This window comes from Sipha flava, unplaced genomic scaffold (assembly GCF_003268045.1).
Source record: "Sipha flava isolate LNK unplaced genomic scaffold, YSA_version1 323_pilon_pilon, whole genome shotgun sequence".
In the NCBI taxonomy this organism is placed as follows: Eukaryota; Metazoa; Arthropoda; class Insecta; order Hemiptera; family Aphididae; genus Sipha; species Sipha flava.
The window spans coordinates 1,292,211-1,309,168 of record NW_020273008.1 but is presented as its reverse complement, the minus strand read 5'-3'; the positions used below and the strand labels follow the sequence as shown (position 1 = coordinate 1,309,168).

The window sequence follows — 16,958 nt, the reverse complement described above, 5'->3', positions numbered from 1 at the left end:
CCCCCCCCCCCCCCCATCTACCACCAAGTTTCTAAACGTAATCCAAGCATTTTAGTATAGTTTTAAAAATATTTATTAATATATAATTTATAATAATAATAATAATTTTGGTTTCAGTGTTCAGTCACTTGCTCCACTCTGACAGCTGCATTCTCTTAGGCAAATTTCTGGCAAATTCAGTTATTATTTCTCTTTCATGGAATTGCTTTTTTTTATTTATATTAGCCATAGCTAACCCATTCAGTCTGTTTTCCGACATGGTGCTTCTTAAAAAAATTTTTAAGCGATTAAGTGCTGAAAACGTTCTTTCCGGAGTGAAAGAGGTAACTGGTAACGTGGAGAATAATTGTAAAAGTATTTTAATGTTAGGTCGAAAATTGTTGCGATGAGAGAGTGAATCAAGAGCAAAATTCGGTTTTGGAATAGTATTTTTACTCCATTGTTGCCTCCATATGAACAGGTCAGCTCTGATTGTAGATGAGGTATCATCATGGAGATCTTGGACATATATTTTAGCAGCTTTTATAATATTTTTATCGTCATATATATTTAAATTGGCCGGAATAAGTCCTTCAAGTGGCATAACATCAATAAGCCTTTGATTAAAACGAGCATTGATTCTATTAAATAGTCAAGATACATTATACATATAAACACGGCCCATGGGGGAGGCTATAGCCCCCTTAGCCCCCCCCTCTTGGCTACGCCACTGATTACAAACGCAAACAGTCACACGTACGGGAGTGATCACGGCGTAATATTCATCATTGCTACAAACGCGAAGTAACTATGATCATAGATTAAATATATTAGATACACATAGATTAAATATATTTAAAATTTTAATTTTTAAATATATATAGAAGTATATTTAATTTATCCTATGATTGAGTAGTGCAGCCATCATTATCTTCGACTCCGATTAGATAATAACAATTTTATTAATAAAGAAAAAATAATTTAATAGTATTGAAAATTGTGTGAACAATTTATTGAACAAAAATAAAACACAAAAATTAACCATCTTTATTCGGGCCATAAAAAATTACTTCTCGGGCCACATGCGGCCCGCGGCCCGAGGTTACCAACCCCTGCACTATGGAAGAGCGTGCGTGCAAGCAGCACTTCGAAAAATACGTCCAACGCGATGATAACGGACGTTTTGTTGTTGTATTGCCATTTAAGACGGCGCTTAAGTTGGGGAACTCATATGAGAAAGAGTTTTACTTCGATTTCTGTCGTTAGAAATGCGTTTGCAAGCGGGCACAGACTCGAAGAATGACTACGTCAAATTTATGAACGAATATACATATTGAACTTGGGCACATGTCAATTGCGAATGCGAATCCCGATGTCTCAATGACAGATCGTCATTATTATCTACCGCATCACGCCGTATTGAAAGAGAGCAGTACGAGCACCAAATTACGGGTAGTATTCGACGCATCGGAGAAAACCGACACTAATATTAGTTTAAATGAAGTACTGTTAAAAGGCCCGTGTATACAGGAGGAGCTGGTATATACAATGGCTCGATTTCGAAAAATAGGTATTTTATTAGTGCAGATATAAAAAAAAATGTATAGGCAAATTTGGGTCAACGCGTAATTTTAAATCGTATCACGGTAGTCCTCGATATGCCGTTATTGTTAATTAAGTCAAATCACATTTTATACTTAATATTCTTTTTATATAACTTTTAATATATTGAAAGGACCAGTTACGTGTACAATGGAAGGATGTGGATGCCAGATCCCAGATTATTGAAACTTTGAAACATTCAAATACTATATTAGAGTATAATATAGTATAGTATAGTATATATATAGATTATAGTATATTAGAGTATCTGAAAAACGTATACGAAATTACTGAAAAATACAACAAGCTACAGGCTGATAATAGTATCCTGACTTGACGTAGGAAAGATAAAATATCTTATTATTACGACTTTTCATTACGGATAAAAATGATACAGAACTTGATTATGGTTTGAAATCTTATAATTTATTATAACCATACACCGTAAAATGTACATCTAGCATAAAAGTATTGTTAGTATTATTCGAATCATCCGTGTGTCCGCACAAATCCATATATATCAGTCACAATGAGCGAGAATGTATCATTCATGTTGAGTGAAAAAAGGTAAAAAACTGCTAGTTTTAAATGATTTTAAATTTTTTAAACATATATCTAAAAAAAATGAAAATACATGGCATTGTGTTATATTATTATTTTTTATTTAGTTTTTATCGTGTAAGAACTTCATATGTACCTTTTTCTATCGTGTAGGAATTTAAATTCGCTAAAACCGGTGACAATCCCGGTTTTCCGGGACGTATTCTTACAATATACATATAGAAACTCATTATTCATAGACTCGAGTAATTATATATGAGCAAAAAAGTCATGATAATTTCTAATAATTTCAACGAAAATATGTTATGGTAAGGTGTGCACTGCAATATTATGGTTCGAATTATTAAACACGTTGTCTACAGAACATAAAACGTTGGACCATTATGATTAAATACGGTTTGATGTATTTTAAATTTTAAATAACTTTATATATTAATTAATTTACTACATTTTTATTAAAATAAAATAGAATGGTTTTAAATGCCTACTAAATTTGAAGTATTAAAATTTGCTAGTTAAAAAACATATTTATACTTTAACCTAGAGCAGGACCATAACAAAAAAACCTTTAATCACGCTTCTCATGAATAAATAAATTATTTTTATTAGTTTAATAAAAACACATTACTGCTGATCTAAAAATAAATACATGATAGTGTAATATACTATATAAATATTTGTCTTTCGCCTCACCTAATAAATACTTGCGCCTCCTTAGGGAGGCATGCCTCAACGTTTGGGAAACACTGCTTTAACCCCTCATTAAAAAAAAAAAAAAATTTTTTTGCTAGTTATGGCTTTGGTCGATAACTCAAAAATATTTTGGAAAAATATAAATCAAACGCATCAAATTTATAATCAACTAGGTAATAAATTACCTAAATTATAACCATCGAAAAAAAAATCAAACGAACAGTTAATACATTAAAAGGCTTCTCTGTTGTATATTTATATTATGTATACTTATTTATGATGTAGGCACCTATACTGTCTACAAACATATCCTTAATTATAAAAATTAATAATTGCACTTACCAATGATTATCATATTTTCTTAGATTTGCAAAAAAAAAAAAAGAAATATTTGTATTTTTTTCACAGAACCATTAAAAATATATGATGATATTGACAAGGGGTTTCGCAGCTATTCCTCGTCCCTTTTTTTTTTTGCTCCCTAGGTGAATTTTAATTCCATTTGGAGCGAAGTAGGATTTTTAATACTTAATTACTATTTAAAACCATTGCAGCATAAAATTAAATTATCATAGAATCGTAAACAATTAATTATTGTCTTGTTGAAGTTCAGCGTTGAACGTTGAATAATTTTTGTGATATCCATGTCAATGTAAGAATAAAATGTAATTTTTAATCGGCCTCTGTGTAATAGTTTATATATTTTGTACGTACATTTTACCAGAAATTCTAGAAGAAATAGAAATCAGTTAATTCTTCACAATAAGTACCTACTTAAAAATCACAGGTAATACGTTTATTTCTTTCGATTGAACAATTTAATTGTATCTTATTTTAATTTTGTAAAATGTAGATGAAATAATTTTGGTTTGACAAAAAAATCTTGAAAATATATATATATTTTCCCATGACTACCTAATTAAAAAAATAATTTTGAATTTTTTCAATGTATATTATATTAATAATTTAATATACTATCGAACTACTAAATTTTAAAAAGTTGATAGTAAATAAACAAGGAACAAATCTAAAAAAAAAAAAAATGTAGGAAACTGCGTGAGCGATAAACTAGATTTATGCCATAAATCCATGTACCTGTATTCCATAATTTAAACTTACTAATTAATACCGTAAAACTGGGTGAATATTAACACTTTTGAATAATCTTGAGTATTATAAAACCTTTACTATTTGGGTTACATAGTCAATTTACACATAAAAATACTGGTCTTGCTAAGTTTTTTACTTTCCAGTCTAGGATTAACTTATTTTAGATGGCGGAAAAGTACGTGCTGAATGGTGTATACCAGTAGTTCTCAACCAGGGTGACATGTCAACCAGGGTGACATGGATATAATGTATGGGTGACAAGAAAACCTTGGGGAAAAGTTTAAAAATATAGAATATTTTTCGAAAATAATCGTATTATTGTAACGGTATCATGTGATTGCTACTACAGTCAAATAACGCAATAATTGTTTACACTAAATGGCACAGATACCGCAAAATTCTTATCTTTGTATTATTTATTTCTAACTAATTTAGTTATTTATAGTTAACACTATATATCCGATAAATACGTTCGTTCGACGTGCGACAACGCTACGTTATCTGATACGTGTCAGTTTTTCTACAGTCACTACGCACGACTATTATATACTTTACTGATTACTGTGAATTATTATTTCAAGCTAGTATAAAGTGTTTATTATTTTAGTTAAAATTGTAATTCTTCATTTTAAATTGTATTAAATACTATAAACTTTTTTAAGTATTTTTAGTATATATTTTATTATACTTAACCTTGACAGTGTTGTATTTTTCGTTAGCGAGTGCAGGTAATAATAATTTATTTGTGAAAAATCGAAAATATTATTATTAAATATTATTTAATATTATTATTATTTTTCTATAAGTATGGATAGATTTATTACTAGGACCTCGACACTGATTGAAAGCTCACCATCAACTTCTGGAACGTCAAAACAGAGTAAAGACTCACCATCAACTTCCGGGACTTTAAAAATGAGTGGGAATTCACCATCAACTGCTCGGCCGTCAAAACAGAGTAAAGGTAAGTGTCGGTTATACGATGAATCTTATATATCCATTGGTTTCACATGGTGTGGTCCAGAAGATGAACCTATTCCCGAGTGTATCATATGTGGAAAAACATTTACCAACGAATCGATGGTGCCCAACAAATTAAACAGACATTTTATTAAACAACATTTTCACTTGAAGTGCAAAGATATTCACTATTTCAAAAGACTTTTAAGTAGCCAAAAAAAAGAAGCAATCAAGTTCACAAAAAAATTTAAAATTTCTGAGAGGACTCTCGAAGCTAGTTTTGTTGTTTCCCAAATGATTGCTAACAACATGAAAGCGCATACTATTGGAGAAAATTTAATCAAACCTGAGTGTAAGGAAATGGTGCGAATAATGATTGGAGATGAAGCGGCTCTTGAAATAGATAAGATACCGATGTCTAATGATACTATTACTCGTCGCATAAATGATATGTCTGTAGATATAAAACAACACACCGTAGAAAAGATGAAACTTTCTCGGTTCACACTTCAAGTTGACGATTCAACTGTTAGCGACGGAAAATGTTACATGATAGGATTTGTTCGTTTTGTTGTTGGTTATGATATTATAAACCAGTTTTTGTGTTTGAAAGAGTTAAAAAAAAGTACAAGAGGCAAAGACATTTTTGAAACAATCAATGTTTTTTTTGAAAATAATGGAATATCGTGGAGTGACTGTGTTGGAATTTGCACTGATGGAGCTCCAAGTATGACCGTGAATATCAAAGGGTTTGTTACACTCGCTAAAATGAAAAACCCATTAATCGTTAAGACTCATTGTTTCATCCACAGAGAAGCGCTAATGACAAAAACGTTGGGTAGTGATCTCAATTCTATTTTGATTAATGCTGTTCGTATTGTCAACTACATTAAAGGAAAGCCCTTGAAAAGTAGGATTTTTGCCGAAATATGTAATTCAATGGATGCTGGTTTTACAAATTTGTTGTACCATACCGAAGTGAGGTGGTTATCAAGAGGAAAGGTCTTAGCACGTCTCTATGAACTTAAAGAGGAACTTTTACTGTTTTTCATGGAAGAGGACAATGAAGAATTTAAAAGTTTTTTGGAAGACCACGATTGGATATCAAAATTTGCGTACTTGGCTAACATTTTTCAGCATCTTAACCTAGTTAATTCTAGTTTACAAGGGCCATTAGAAAATGTTTTAACATCCACCGACAAACTTTCAGCTTTTCAAGAAAAAATCTCCATTTGGTGTACAAACTTGGATCAAGGGAACACAGCTATGTTTCCACTTTTTACAAGTCAAGAAAACTCTAATCCTGAAGTTCTAGGAACCATAAGAAATCACTTGCAGGCCTTGTAAATGTCATTGAAATATTATTTTCCAGATTTGAATGTGAAACAGTATGACTGGGTTCGCAACCCATTTACATCATTGGTGCAAACAGATGACTGTGAATTACAACAGGAAGCTGTGGAACTAAAAAACGACCGTACGCTGCAACTAAAATTTAAAGAAATGTCGCTCAACAGCTTTTGGGTAAGTCTCCACAGTGAATACCCTCGACTATCAACGAAAGCTATTGAAGTGCTACTTCAATTTTCGACGTCCTGGCTATGTGAACATGGATTCAGTGCGCTCACAAATATTAAAGCAAAAAAACGCCAAAGACTTACAAAAACAACACTAGAAGACAATATGAGACTCGCTCTATCAACTATCAACCCTCGAATTCCACAACTATGTAAAAATCACCAGGGTCAAATTTCTCATTAATTTTTAGATTTTATAGTTTATTCAATTATTATATAATATATATTTTAAAAAATCTTAATTATTTTTTTTTTCAATTTTAAATTTAAATGTTTATTTAACAGTAAAGCAAAAATAAAATTTTTGAAAATAAATTTTCAGTTATTATTTTTCTGCGTACTATATTTTTTATAGCGCTTGTTTTTTATATAACTAATATTTTGATGTTAGGGAGACGTAGTGTTGAGTGATCGTGGATGAGGGTGACACGAATCCAAAAAGGTTGAGAACCACTGGTGTATACCATACTGCCAGGGGCGGATAGGCCTATTGGAAAATCGGGAATCTTCCCGATGGGCTGGTCCTTGTTTCGGTTGCTCTATATTATTATATAATAACCAAAAAAAAGTTTTATTTTATAAAATAAATATATATTTAAAGATGCATTAAGATCAAACTTCAAGTTCAAGTTGGAATGATTAATCATGCGACTTACCCAAAACTATTATAGCCATAATTATAGTAAAGTTATTGTAGATTTTACTAATTTAGGGGTGAAACTAAACAAATTTTGAAATTGATGCGAAATATGGCATTTTTTTGGGAAGGGGGAGGAGTAAAATAGTTAAATTTGCCGGCGCATACTAGTTGGGTCCCATGATTCAGATTGTTCACAAATTGGGTCCCGTGTAAAATAGCCTACTGTACGAGTTGGGTCCCGAGTAAACCAGTCTACTGTACTAGTTGGGTCCCGTGTAAACCAATCTACCGTACGAGTTGGGTCACATAAAAAACATTTTCTTTCCCATTTTTACAGACTTAGGACTGTCTATAATAACATCAGGTATGGTTAAAAATGTTTTGTTTCTAATTTTTTCCTGATTTACAATCGTTCGTTGTCCATCTGATTTTTAATGATTAATAATATTTTAATTTAAGGGTTGAAATTTATAAGACATAGTTTTTACGAATTCGTAGCAATTAATTTTTTTTAATACTTTTTTTGTCATTTTTTCTTTTACGAATTCTTCCTTAGATATTATACAGTTTCTTCTTTTTCCTTCTGGACTTCTCATTTTAATATAAACATCTATTTGAATATTTTTTAAAACGTGTATAAATTGATATATATTTGGGTGAGCAGAATAAAACATAGAATTGAAGTGTGAGTGAAAGGATTCACATGCGTTTGTAGTTCTTATTGTACTAGGCTTAAATTCAGACCATAATCTTGAAGGGAACTTAGCGTCAGAATGTATATAATTGTTTAATAAATATTCCGTGAATATTTGTAATCGTTCGTCATCTGGTTGATTATTATTTCAACGGTAGAAAATACCTAATCTAAAATATTATTTTCGTACTGTATATTACTACGATAAGATATCATTTTATTGCCAGAAAGTACGTCCTTAATCTATATTCGTACTTTATAATAATTATATAATATAATTATTTTATATAATTGTATAAATACGTGGACCATGGACCCAATTCAAACGCATCATTTGATACGCCCAGACCCAATTCAGACAAAACATTTTATTCCCACGGACCCAATTCGTACAAAATTTAAAACTAGTATTATTTTCGGACCCAACTCGGATGCAGCCAAATTTGCGGTTCATGGGCCGGTTTGTTTCATATTTCCTGGGCCGAAAATAATTGCCAATCCACCCCTGCATACTGCCCTACTAAGACCAATGGCAGTACCTATGTGCCATTTTCAAAGTTTCGAGAAAAATTACTATTTATATATTGTATTCAATTAAACTAAAAATTAAATGATACTTAGTATTTTTATGTAGAATCTAAAAATATATGTTTTTTTAACTCTAAACTGTCTAGAACTGACTGAAATGGACTTACTGCTTTTATGCTAAAATGCATGTATGTATGTATGTAAAATAATACAAACTTGAATGTTGTTTACTTAAGAAAATACAGTATGAGTACATACACTATACATACCATATAGCTTAAATTTCTGACATGAATCACACTCTTCGTGTCCTAAATTGGCAAAAGAAATTTATTTTTCCTTTATTTTACCTCTGTAAAAATAATATGAAATGCTGTGCTCAGGATATTTTTTAATTAAATTTTGATGTATTATTTTTACATTTATATGCTTGGTAAATATAGAGTATTGGGAGTAAAGAGCAGAAGTTTAGGTTCTTAAAAGATTAAAATATTATGCTAATATGCTCTAAAAATAAATACGTTTGATAAATACGATATAAGTCGGTACCGGTATGGATCAATACTGAAGAAGAAGTCCAAAATACTAAACTCATTAACGAGGAAGAAATATGTAGTGAAAAACGGTCAAAAGAATATGTGGCTGGTAGTAGTAATGAAGAGGAACTTGATGAGAAACTACCATAAACTAAACTAATACTAGATTCACTTCAAATTCTACGTAGCTTCAGCAAAGAGGCGATTTTGACGTATTCAAGCAACATAAATCCTATGTAGATATGATTATGAAGATGGCAGAAGAAGGAAAAATCCAATCAACTCTGGATAGATTTTTATTAAAAAATTAAATAAATTTTACATACATATTATTTGATTCTATTTTTAATAGAGTAGCTAGATTTTTATTTATATACATACCTCGAATCATAATAAATATTATTAAGTAAATATATTTTTAATTTTAAGCATTTTTTAAAATTTTTTGGTTATTCGTCTTATTGACTCATTCGTTTAATGGACTCAAATGGCCTGGCTCCAAAGTGAGTCCAATAAGCGGTGACCATTGTAATTCGAATAAAAGAGCGTTAAAAATATTTGTTCCAAACATAATTCATTAATAAATTTGAATAAATCAATTATTTATAGTAGATACACTAGCTACATATTACGCAAATATCTATTGTTCATACATATATTTAATAAAAGTTGGTGTGTATACAAAAACGTAGTGCAATATATTATATTTCACATGCTTTAACTGCTGTGATTAGTGTTTTTTTTTAAATCGGAGAGCGACAAACCACTGAACTTTTCGAGACCAATTTTCAAACTGACTACGTTTTACTTGATTACGAGAACTTATATACGAGAATTAATAGTTGATGTAGATAATTGGGGATAAGCAAGAGCCTCGGTGATCTCCTGCATGGGTGGTGAAGTTAAAGGTATATATTTTGGTAAATCTCCATTAACTCTAGTCTAAAAGGTTCTTTCTAATAGGAATGATTTTGTTATTTTTATTAAAGGCAAAGGACTTTATAAGGTTTACATTTTGAAAAGAAATCTCTCATGCCAGACACGATCGAGAGCTTTGAAGATATCGAGAAAAAACAGATGCTGTTGACATGTCCTGATTAAAATTTTCACTGAGCGTACTAGTTAGTCGTGGAGTAGTCAGGTCAGAAGACAAATTATTCGACCTTATTTTTTGATATATATCCTCCACACTGGATCTAGTTCCTGTAGACGCCCGTATCTTTTTCTTTTCTTGTAAATATTACCTTCTAATATTTTTAACTGTTATTGTTATTTCTTTCGTCCCAAACCCATCAATATCCAATTCTTTTTCTAAAAAAAAAAAACCACTACCTTTTTCATGTCTCGTTTTTATAATTTAGCTTCAGTTCGGCCGCAACGTTCAACATGAACACACGCACGTCGTAATCGTCCGCGTTCCGTTATCATATCGCTATTATATAACTTGTCACAATAATATTACGTCATTATCATGCCGCATACACCTAAAACAACGAAGCGAAACCTATCAAACAGTTCGCCTAGTCAAATCGACAAAAAAAAAGTTTTTATCACCTCAAACCGTTACGCCGTACTCAACACCGATGAAGACAATGTACTCGCCACACCTTCAACTAGCACCACGGAAGATCCGGACAGACCACCTCACAAAGTTCACAATGTTAAGCCCGTGGCCCCTCCTATCCACATCAAAAACATATCCAACTTCTCAGCATTCAACACCGTCCTAAAAAATATCACCGGACCCAATGGTTACACCTGTAAGTCAACTTCGTCACACCTCATTGTACAACCCACCGATAAACGAACTTACAATGCAATAATAGATCATTTACATGAAACAAAAGCTAGTTTCCATTCATTTATCCCCCTCCAAGTCATCGCACATACAGAGTCGTCATTAAAAATTTACATAATTCCACCTTACACACTGATATTACTTCTGCTCTTACTGAACAGGGACATTCAGTCAAGAGTATTTACAATGCCAAAAACAGGAACAACTGCCCACTTCCAGTATTCTTCGTGGATATCTGTCAGCAAGATAATAACAATGATATCCATGAAATTACATCTCTTCTCAACACAATAGTGAAAATCGAAAAACCATTCAAAAAAAGACGTGGCCCACCGCAATGCCATAATTGCCAAGACTATGGACATACAAAGAACTATTGCAACCATGAAGCTCGATGTGTCAAATGTGGTGAAAACCATCTGACAATCGAGTGTACCAAGGACCGAAATAGTCCAGCCAAATGCGCTCTATGCGCTAAAGACCACACCGCAAATTTCAAAGGATGCCCAGCAATCGAGTCAATATTTAAAAAATCTGCTCAAAAGTTTCAACCAGTCAAAGATCCTGATCCTCACTCTCAACAGTCTCAACCCAGAACCAAAACCAAATCATATGCAGAGGTCACCAACAACCAAAACAAAATCACAGAACAAATATCAAATACCTTTTCAAAACTCATATCTAATTTAAGCTCTTTAATTAATCCATTAATTTCCCTCCTTACATCAGTCCTAAACACACTAATAGCTAAAGGCATTATCTCTCCATAATACTATTGCACACTGTCTCATAATACCTTTATAATCTTATCTTTTCTCAGACCTATCCTCATTAATTTTATCCAAAATTTTAATTGAAATTATGTAACATCCAACCAAGTCTATCATTATTAACGACAACATTTTGTCAATCTAGAATTTATATATATTATTATTATTATTACTTTTATCTCTCTCTAAAGTTAGTTATCCATTATTTCATTCCACAACATCATTATTATTTTCTTTTAACCGTATCATTATTATATAAATAATACCTTGTAATAACATGTAATATGTTGACACATTGTAAGTTTAAATAAATAAAAAAAAAAAATAATTTAGCTTACTTGTATTCCATAGGCATTCATGGCTGGGATAAATTTCTATAAACTTTATCACATCAGTCAACGAAACAGTATTCAATTTGATATAGTTTATATTTTATTAGTTAACAATTCAATTTAAAAAGTAATAACAAAATAAATTCTATCTGAATATAATTTTATATAACCAGCTAATGATTGATGGAGAGTTAGAATAAAAGTTTTTATTGAAATATGACTGAAATGCACACGCATTTATTATGAGCTGTATGTTTGCCGAATTTCATGCCCATTATGTTAGATTAAAAATACTATCTTCAGAAATACAGTTGTCTACCAAATTAACGATATATATATATATATATATTATTTAAAAGTCATAGCCAACTTAATTTGAAAACGGCTAAAACGGCTTTGGTCAAAACGGGTATCTGAGCGAAACAAGAAAGGTCGATTTTGGACGAAAAGGCTGCGTCCTATTATCTATTAAGTATAACACACGTTACTTATTAAATACTATGATACCTCATATATAAATAATTAAATTGAATTTTGCTGTTTTTTGTATTTTAGTGTATTGTTAATGTTATCGTTTATTCCTATGTTTTGTGTACCTTTGTTTTGAAAATAATTTTTATAGGGGTTCCGCATTAAAAAAATATTATTGTTTGGTGTTCCATGATCTCGAAAAATTTATCAATCACTGTTGTAACGTATGTCTAAAATAATATGGTAATAAATGCATGTAACCACGATCTACTAGTAATCAATGCATTATCTAAATAAAATATAGTTATATTTTACGTAGCTGCACCTTAATGTTACTCGGGTTACTATGTTAAATTTTTTTGAAAAATATAAATAAAATTTTTTTTAGAATATTTATCCAAATTCTTCGATAAAAGCGTTGAATTTCGATGTTGATTTTTTTTTTTTTAAGAATACATAAAAATTTCTTATATTTTACAGAACGTTTTAACGATCTATAAATGAAAAAAATTAATAAAGATCTCGAAACCTTGAATGGTTCATTTCATTATTATAACAAAAGTCATTGACATTATTTTCTGGTGATAAATAATTGTTATTAACGTTTGGAAATTACAATATTCAAAATGCGTATATAGTCATCATGAACGTATAACTGAATATTTTAATTAAAGTCAGTAGAATAGAGAAATAGTAGATAAGATTACAGGAGGTGATTGGGAAGAATGAATTAATGAAGACAATTTAAAAAGCTAGTATGCTGCATAGATAAGAATGGATAGTCAAAGAGAATATGATATTGCAAATAGATAAAGATTTATGGTATGTGTACTTAAGGGAGTCGTTCGGATGGTGTACAATAAAATTTTAAGGATTGAGTGAGAAGTAATTTATGGCAAAATCAAAGTTTAGAGTAGGAAAATATAATTATATTATAATTTTATTTTAATTATATTCTAGACTTCTTACTATGGGTACATAGTATTATAAAACCAAGGAGTTGATTGAAATAGTAGTAAAAATATTCCTATACTAGGAGGTGAAATTAAGAAGGAGTTTTGCCTTCGGTTTAGTCACAGTTTGCAGACGCACTTTTTCAGAATTATGTATTTAAATTGAGATATTATCTAGTAGCTATATAAGTTAGGAATAGTTAACATTTTGTACATTGATATTTCTATTTGTATTATCTTATTTATGCTATAATAGTATTTTATGAATAGTTTTATGTTTATAGCTCGTAGACTTACGATTGCTATTTGTGCACCACATCATGAGAATAATAAAATTAATTTTTCCTAATCTTGTATCTGTAATACATAGTATACATAAAATACTCACTTATACAATTGGTACGGTATTATAGTATATACACATAAATATATATATATATATAGTAGTATTTATGGTTCGTAATTTTATAAAAATGTATAACAATAATTTAGGTATAATATTACGATTTCTTGAATTCTGTAGTGGGTAAAATAAATAGTATAATAGTATAATAAACGTAAATCTCATTATAGTATCATATTATGTCTAATATTTGCTTTTATCGTAATTTTTAAACTTACATGAATACTGGGTATTTCGTTCTTACGATATTTGGTGACCAAAAATTTGTTCAGATATGAAACTAAGAATTTAATTTTAATTATTAACTTTTAAATTAAACTATTTTATAACATATTCCTTCATTATGTTTCATTTCTTAACATTTAGATAAGTACAACGTATTAAATATTAAATTGTATTCTATAATCTTATGAAAAAATCTGCTCTAGTTTAAGTTAATTTAACAAATTTCTCTGAACGAGAAATATTATTGAAATTGAAACTATATTTCTGAAATAATAATATTAAAACTTACTCTAAAAAACCATCCTGTTACAAGAAACATGATTCATGAATTTTCTTGTTATACCCCAATAAATGTTAAGACAGTTTTTATTATTTTAGAACATTTTTTATGGCCTGCGTCTGCATTATATATATTTTTATAGAAGCTTATTCCTTGTCCGAAAAAATAAAAAAAATATAATACAAACACTTCGAAAATGCGTAAATCAACCTATCTTGTTCATATTAGTTTTTACTGTTTTTAGTTGCATAAGTTTTTAAAAGTCCTCGTTGGAAAGTAATACCACGCAAGTATTAACCAACAAAGACAACATTTTTTTAAAACTACTTATAACTTAAAATTTCAAATCATTCTATTAGCAGGTTTGATTTAATTTAAACTATAAAAAACAATTAATAAACATTTTTAAGACAGAGAAGCCATTATTCTAATGCATTTCCACGGTAACCACCATTCGTGAAGTATTTTTCGAATATTATATTATTTTACGATTTCACATTATAATACTTAGTAGGTACTTTAATTTAAAATATTGTACTTGTGATCATAATACAGTTGGGTAATTTAATAATAATTGAATATACATAATCTTATACTTTTACGAAGTTAACGTAACTGTTTCAATTTTGTTCATTTATTTTCCTTATGACTTGTCAAATAAGTATAAAATAGATTTTCAATTTATATTTCAAACATTTTTAGATAGGTATTCGAGGAATATATAAGTTTAAACATTTAATTAGACGAGTATGTATTAAAAAAACATAAGATCATATAGAAATAATTTATATAAATGTAATGTAATGTACTGTATTTTCATATTTTTCCATATATAAATAGTGCGCAATTATTAATTGTTCTGTTTGTGTTTAAAGGTTTCTTACACAACATTAATTTAATAATTGATAAGGTATCACTTTTCCAATCAAAATACCTATTGATTGTTAGAATTGTAAATTAACTTAAGTAAACCATTTTAAATACTTTTGCTAATTTTTATTTAATTATTCTCCATTTTGCTGTTGGACAAGTTGAATTCTATGAGTACCTACCTTAAATACTTTTTAATGTTAGATACCAATTACCTAATATAATTTATATTTTTCCTCATTTTTTATTTTTATTTTTGGGTTTGTGGCAATTTTCACTCTGTTTTGTTTGCGTATATGAGTGGTTTAATATATAATTTTCTTTTGATTGGTTCTTCACTTTTAATAATATTACCATACAGATTAAATATAATTTTAAAATAAATAGGTAAAGTATTTATTGTATAGTGGAAAATATATTACACTTTATTTATACTTTTATTATAGTTCTTTTTTCACATTTTAAAAAGTGATCTAGTTTGGATTTTTTTTTTTTAATCATCAGTATTTTAGACAAGAACTTTTATTTTTCTATCATATTTATAAATATTTATTAATATATTGATATAATTTGTAATATTTAATAATTTTTAATAAATCATATTAAATAAATAATAATAATTAAATACATCAGATAAGTCTTAATATATTAACACATAATACAATATTTTTAAAGTTTCAAGGCTACACATAATTTCCTTATCAATTACCCCCAATAATTATTTTAATATTAACCTAGTTACAATTTATTATTTTTGCATTTAGTGACATTTGTTCATCATTATAAATCGCCAGAAAATAGATTCTACATCACTATAATTAATTTAATTGTATACATACGTGTACACTGTGTTATTCGAACGCAGATTGTACTGTGTATTAAACTGAATATTAACCTAATATAAACAAAACTATTTGGTCTAAAACACTAATAATTGTACTGTGATATTAGAATATTAGAATAATAGAGGTGGTGGTTTGAAATTTTAGCATTATAGAACAAATTACGATTTTTATTACTATAAAACAAATGGCATTAATAAGGTATAATAATAATTGCACTAATTATTTAAACTAAAGGTACGTATGTGGTGTTATTTGTCTTACGCTTAAAATAGATTTAATTGTTTAATAATTGTAAGTAGCGAAAATACTCGAAAAATAAAATTATTATCGTACTATATAGAAATTTTATTACAAAAAAACTAATAACGAAAAAATGTATGTTTGTGTTTACATTATTGTCACACATATCTCATGGGTTATGTTTTATTACTGGATATTTGAGAATGACGTGACTTTTATACTTCTATTGATTATTTTTACTACTGAATTAAACAACCACATCCAGTATTAAATTATATTAGTCTGAATTACATTTCATAACAAACGAAATTACATTTTCTATGAATTGTTGACTAAATTATTATTTTTTAATATGTATTAGAGCTTTTACAATTCAATTGGAATTATTACTCTTGTGGTAAAATATTGGTGATTTATATTAGTTAATATTTAAAAAAAATTGTAAATAATTTCACATATTACCTGTATTCGGTTTTTGAGTTGTCAAAAATTATCGAACATATATTTTATATTTATAAGTAACCTAATTGGAATTTTATCATACTTAAACAATAATGCTGATAATTGATTTATACAATTATTTTATATTTATAATAAGTACGAATATTAGCGTACAAAATAATTATGAAACATGATGGATGATTTTCAGAGTATAGTATAGTGGTAGAATAATATTTTTTTTAAATATTTAGAATATTATAACTAGTTACTCATATAGTTTATCAAATGTTATCTATACTGAAAAAAATAATATAATAATACCAGGATAAACAAATACCTCTATCAACATTTATTTTCAAAAACAGAGATTATTATTTAATAATGAATATATATTTTATTTTTCACATAGTATAATGATGTATTGTTTGAATTTTAAATTAATTGATTTTT

The 16,958-nt window shown here is 28.8% G+C and overlaps 1 protein-coding gene across 1 annotated transcript; it reads left to right on the top strand.

The window, feature by feature from the left end:
- The first annotated feature begins 4,584 nt into the window (after window positions 1-4,584).
- Window positions 4,585-6,903, top strand: LOC112686730. Its single transcript, XM_025559139.1, has 4 exons — window positions 4,585-4,673; window positions 4,752-4,909; window positions 6,278-6,429; window positions 6,874-6,903. The coding sequence occupies exons 2-4, from the start codon at window positions 4,753-4,755 to the stop codon at window positions 6,901-6,903; spliced, it is 339 nt and encodes a 112-aa protein (XP_025414924.1). The 5' UTR covers window positions 4,585-4,673; window position 4,752.
- The last annotated feature ends 10,055 nt before the right edge of the window (window positions 6,904-16,958 follow it).